A 5678-nucleotide genomic window follows, 5' to 3' on the forward strand; every position below is an offset into this window, starting at 1 on the left:
GAGAAAGGTCGAGCCAGTTTCTGTTCTTTAACGTGGCGTCCTTCTCTGTCCTAAAACTATGCGCCTGAAAAACAAGCGTTGATTAAAAGGTAGGAGAGAGAGGCCAAGAGTGAGGTGCTCTGTCAGAATGGCACACGACCCTTGTGTGAGTGCATAGGCCTCTGTTCGACATTCACGACGACAAACTGAACCTGACAAAGAGTTCCCAGTTCAACACAGAGAAATGAGCGACTATTTCAAGCTAATTCCAACAGTCAGTGACAGAGTCCTTACATTCCACTCGTCAGTTCAAAATACATCTGCTTACTTTGCATGTACGTACAAGAAACCTTCCCTTGCTTTAATTTTTGGGATTTAGCCATTTGTTTTAACATTCACAGGTTTGGGGCTAGAGCTAGAACAGAGCTGCTGGGTGAAAGAGAACTACTGCTAATGCTAAGGCTTCATGTCTTACTCCAACATTCGAGCCCCTCTGGATACACAACCTGATATTCGGGAAAGGAGAGGAGGTAAATCTCACCGGTTCCCCTCCTCCTCTCCTTTTCTATAATTCATAATCTCTTCACTGGTGTAAAAACACAGTTAAACATCCTCTCTGCTAGAGGGGGTTTGTTAAAATGGTAGAGTAATAAAAACAAACACTCCTACAAAATATTAGAATTTGAAAAATAAAACACTGAGAAAATCCATGCAATGCGACTCACGTGTCGACAAATTATTGCTTCCTTTTTACAACCTGTGTTTGTATATGCATGCATACTCTCATCTTTCAGTGGGCAGCAGACTGTGCGTCCGCCATGGCGTTATTGGCCTTCTTCCTCCGTTTAATCAGCAGTGGATTGGACGAGTCCTCAATGGTCTTGATCTTGATTTGCTCGTAGTCAACCCTCATTGTTGCCAAGGCACTGGTCATTTCCTCCTAAAAAATGAAAACAAGAAGCATATTAGGTCACTTGCTTTATGTCATAATATCGCTCGTCAAGCTAGTGAAGCAGGTGCTAGATCATAACGTCTGTCAATGTGAAGCTAGTCACATTATTTTTAAATGTGAAATTCTATGGCATGAGCAATATCTCTGACATCTGTGAAGGTTCTCAGTCATCCAGGTCATAGTTATCCAACGAAGGTTGAGGTCAAGGGCAACTGGACTTGGTTGAAGATACTAGCTCACGTTTCGTCCCTCATCCAAGAGACTTCTTCAGAAACGTCTTCTAGTATGTTCAACCAAGTCCAGTTGCCCTTGACCTCAACCTTCGTTGGATAATATCTCTGATATTTCTCTTGATGACAAAGACAACACCAGATTTGTCCTTTTAAGACCAAATAACAGACAGACACACAGGGTATATATTGTAATTTAATAAACTAATCATAGCAATGTTTCTGATATACTTGGCTGGATTCTTTTATCAGTCAAAAATTGAGAACATGATAAGTGGTAAATGGGACCTCCTTAAATTTTTCTATTTAATGTTGCTATCATATGAGCAGAGCTGGCTTTTGCGAGCAAAACTGATGCAATGAGAACCAGACGTCTAACCTTGACATCCTCCCACGCGTCCTTCTCTTCCTTTAGCACCCGGCTGGTGTGAAGCGGGGTCTGGGGAACCTCCATCGATTGCTTTAGCAAGACACACAGACACATGTTCAAATGTTACTTCACTTGAGGGATGGTAAGAAAATAAGCTGGGGAAAAAAAACGCATGTCCAAGAGTTTGTGCTTACATTGATCCAGGGGTGATTCATGAACTCTGTGATGGTCATCCTTTGCGTCGGCTCAGTCTTAAGGAGGGTCCTAATCAGTTGTTTAGCTGCAAACACAGTTATTATTTACACCACTAAAAGGGGGAAAAGGTCTTGCTATTACAGCTGCAATTTTGAAACCTTAGGCTGCCAAACAGTTAATGCTTTGGTGGACTGAGATTTTGCCACATCTGTTGATCATGAAATCTAAAACAATCGGCTCAAAGTAAATAGCACACATAGACAAAAAGAACTGCACTGGTTCTTGACGAGTGTGTTACAGTAAGTACATCCCATCTGGCTCTTCTGTCGTTCCTTGCATACACACCGTTCTATTACTCAGGAAATAAGACATCACTTTCAGTTGCAGCATATGTGGCTGATGGCAGCAAATAGGAGGCGAAACACCTGAATCAGTTTCAATTTCTTCATCAGAAAAAACAAAGACCAAAACGCCTGTTTGTCTCTCACGTTTAAGGGAGACTTTTTTGTTCATGCAGGAGCTTGTGAAACAATATTGTCGTGATACGTTATTTTTGACTTGCATGAACATTTTTTGATGTAAGACCAGTATACAGCCGGTTTGTACACCCAATAACTGACTCTTAAACGTTCACATGTTATTTTTGAAGAGTGATATATTTCTTTTTAAACAAAAGTACTTCTCCACATAATTTGGTTTTCAATCAGTTTCAGGAAGAAGAAGTCTCAACAGCCACTTCTCAACTCAATACCTCCAGAGCCCATAAACATGAATATTGCCTTACCTTCCTCTGATACATCAGACCATTCAGGGTTGGGAAACTCATACTGGCCCATCCTGATCCTCTTTTTCATCCCAGGAGAGATGGCTAGACCATGGTTAGAATAAAAAGGAGGGTACCCGCACAACCTGTTGAAGGTTTAAAAAGGCAACATTAGTTAGAGGAGCCAAAAAATAAATCATATGTGATGAAGGGTTCAGAGATATTGAAGAAAAAAAAAAAAAACAGACTTACAGGATATACATAATGACACCCAATGACCACATGTCACATGACTTGTCATATTTCTCTGGGCCCAGAACCTCTGGAGCTGCAGACAGACAGGATGTAGTAAAAGACAAAAACAAAGGATAGGGTACAGGAATCTGTTATATCACATTATTAGCTGTTTATTAATAAGCGACACATGGAGAGAATACACACAGAAACAGATCCTTACCAACATAGTAGGGTGTGTAGCAGGGAGTAGCTAAAGAGTTGTGGGAAGTGGTCTCCTTGGCAAAGCCAAAGTCTGTGAGTTTGAGCATGGCAGTGGGCCTCTTCGTGGTATACAGTAAATTCTCTGGCTGCGGGGAGGATTCGGGAAGCCAGCCAGTAGAAAAAGAAGAGTATGACGTTAGTTACTGCTATGGAAGCCATCCTTTAAACTCCCCTCTCAGATTGCTTTCACTTCTCAATAAAAGGGAATAAAACATAAAATAAACATTATGACACAAACCTTGACGTCTCTGTGCGCAATGTTGATTGCATGCAGGAACTGGATGGCCTCTCCTATGCTCTTCATGATGTCAGATGCCTCTAAAAATAAGGATAACAAAAAGATCTTTTAACATAGATTACATGTGGCGTGAGTGGTGCATTAACTAACAGATGAACTGGCCATATATCTCAACACTGTGCCAGGAGCAGCAAATGGAAAAGTCACCTATAGGGGCCTGGATCTTATGGATCTTATAGTGTATATGTCTGTGTAGACGCAGTGGTACATTTGAATAAGTGTGAAATGTAATCATGTAATAAAATACAGCAGTAAAATGAGATATGCAGTGATTGTTTTAAGTCACCATAAGCTTTTTACCTCTCTCTGTAAAGGCTTGGTCTCCCCTGTCCTGGATTCGACTAAAAAGCTCACCACCATCCATGCTGCATAAAACAAACAAAAAAACAACATCAGGATCTGGCTTACAAAATTCAGTGTTTGAAACTGAATGTTGAATATGAAACTCCCAGTTGTTTGGAAGCAGGTTGTTTTAATAATTGTTATTTTATTTAGGGATGCGCCGATCCAACTTTGTCAGTCCTGATACCTGGCTTACGGGTAGGGATTGTAAAATTTTTATCAGAATAAGCTTTATTGCCAGGTATGTGTACACATATGAGGAATTTGACTCTGGATTGTACAATGCTCACAATGTGCTTACTTATACAATAATAATCAAACACAGGCTACAGTGTAGAGAACGGATATATACACATACAAATAACAAAACAGACAGATTGAGGCAATAGTGCAATAATTATTTAAACTTACATCACAGTCTGTAAATCATTTCAGTTACAGAAATACATTTGCCTGTGATTATCCATCTCTGATATATTACCCCAGTGAATAAATCCATGTCAGAAACATTTAAAGTTTTAAGTAAAGTACTTAAGTTCTGTTATTAAGACATTAAGATCTGCTATTATCATTATTCTAATGAGCTTTGTGTGTGTGTCTGTTTCAGGATGATTTAATAAAATATTGATGAAATTATTAATGACACACGTTTGATATTTATTTTGGATAAATCGATAGTCATCGACTAATAAACTTATCTTTAGAATAATCATAATATAATAGTTAGATGCAGCCCTAATTGATACCATTTTCCAAAAACTGTGAATCTTTGTCTGTTTGACTTTTGATTTCAACATAATGCCATAAGCCATCCCAGCACACAACCAACTGACCAAATGAAAAGAGTAAAAAAAAAAATAAAAAAAAATATATACACATACACACACACACACACACAGACGTGCCCAAATTTGTTGGTACCCCTCCACAAAAAAAGAAGAATGCACAATTTTCACTGAAATAACTTGAAACTGACAAAAGTAATTGGCATCCACCATTGTTTATTCCACATTTAATAGAAATCAGACTTTTCTTTTGATTGTTTATTCAACATAATATTGTAAATAATAAAACAAATGAAAATGGCATGGACAAAAATGATGGGACCGCTAACCTAATATTTTGTTGCACAACCTTTAGAGGCAATCACTGCAATCAAACGTTTTCTGTAGCTCTCAATGACACCTCTGCACCTGTTAACAGGTAGTTTGGCCCACTCTTCCTGAGCAAACTGCTCCAGCTGTCTCAGGTTTGATGGGTGCCTTCTCCAGACTGCAAGTTTCAGCTCTTTCCATAGATGTTCGATAGGATTCAGATCAGGACTCTTAGAAGGCCACTTCAGAATAGTCCAACGTTTTGTTCTTATCCATTCTTGGGTGCTTTTAGCTGTGTGTTTTGGGTCATTATCCTGTTGGAGGACCCATGACCTGCGACTGAGACAGAGCTTTCTGACACTGGGCAGTACGTTTCGCTCCAGAATGTCTTGATAGTCTTGAGATTTCATTGTGCCCTGCACAGATTCAAGGCACCCTGTGCCAGGCGCAGCAAAGCAGCCCCAAAACATAACCGAGCCTCCTCCATGTTTCACTGTAGGTATGGTGTTCTTTTCTTTGAAAGCTTCATTTTTTCGTCTGTGAACATAGAGCTGATGTGACTTGCCAAAAAGCACCAGTTTTGACTCATCTGTCCAAAGGACATTCTCCCAGAAGGATTGTGGCTTGCCAATATGCATTTTAGCAAATTCCAGTCTGGCTTTTTTATGTTTTTCTTTCAGAAGTGGAGTCCTCCTGGGTCTTCTTCCATGGAGCCCACTTTCGCTCAAAAAGCGACGGATGGTGCGATCAGAAACTGACGTACCTTCACCTTGGAGTTCAGCTTGTATCTCTTTGGCAGTTATCCTTGGTTCTTTTTCTACCATTCGCACTATCCTTCTGTTCAATCTGGGGTCGATTTTCCTCTTGCGGCCGCGCCCAGGGAGGTTGGCTACAGTTCCATGGACCTTAAACTTCTTAATAATATTTGCAACTGTTGTCACAGGAACATCAAGCTGC

The 5678-nt window shown here is 40.0% G+C and overlaps 1 protein-coding gene across 1 annotated transcript in view; it reads right to left on the reverse strand.

The window, feature by feature from the left end:
* Positions 1-684: 684 nt before the first annotated feature.
* The window catches only part of mapkapk2a (MAPK activated protein kinase 2a), a 38221-nt gene continuing 33227 nt past the window's right edge, over positions 685-5678 (reverse strand). Inside the window, exons 3-10 of the mRNA XM_046028387.1 lie at positions 3586-3650; positions 3226-3305; positions 2947-3073; positions 2742-2817; positions 2511-2635; positions 1726-1811; positions 1541-1621; positions 685-919 (exon numbers count right to left, since the gene is read on the reverse strand). Of these exons, the coding sequence (XP_045884343.1) occupies positions 770-919; positions 1541-1621; positions 1726-1811; positions 2511-2635; positions 2742-2817; positions 2947-3073; positions 3226-3305; positions 3586-3650 (790 nt within the window). The 3' untranslated portion in view covers positions 685-769. The remainder of the gene's footprint in view (positions 920-1540; positions 1622-1725; positions 1812-2510; positions 2636-2741; positions 2818-2946; positions 3074-3225; positions 3306-3585; positions 3651-5678) is intronic.

The sequence above is a fragment of the Micropterus dolomieu genome, linkage group LG18, assembly GCF_021292245.1.
Source record: "Micropterus dolomieu isolate WLL.071019.BEF.003 ecotype Adirondacks linkage group LG18, ASM2129224v1, whole genome shotgun sequence".
Classification (NCBI taxonomy): domain Eukaryota; kingdom Metazoa; phylum Chordata; class Actinopteri; order Centrarchiformes; family Centrarchidae; genus Micropterus; species Micropterus dolomieu.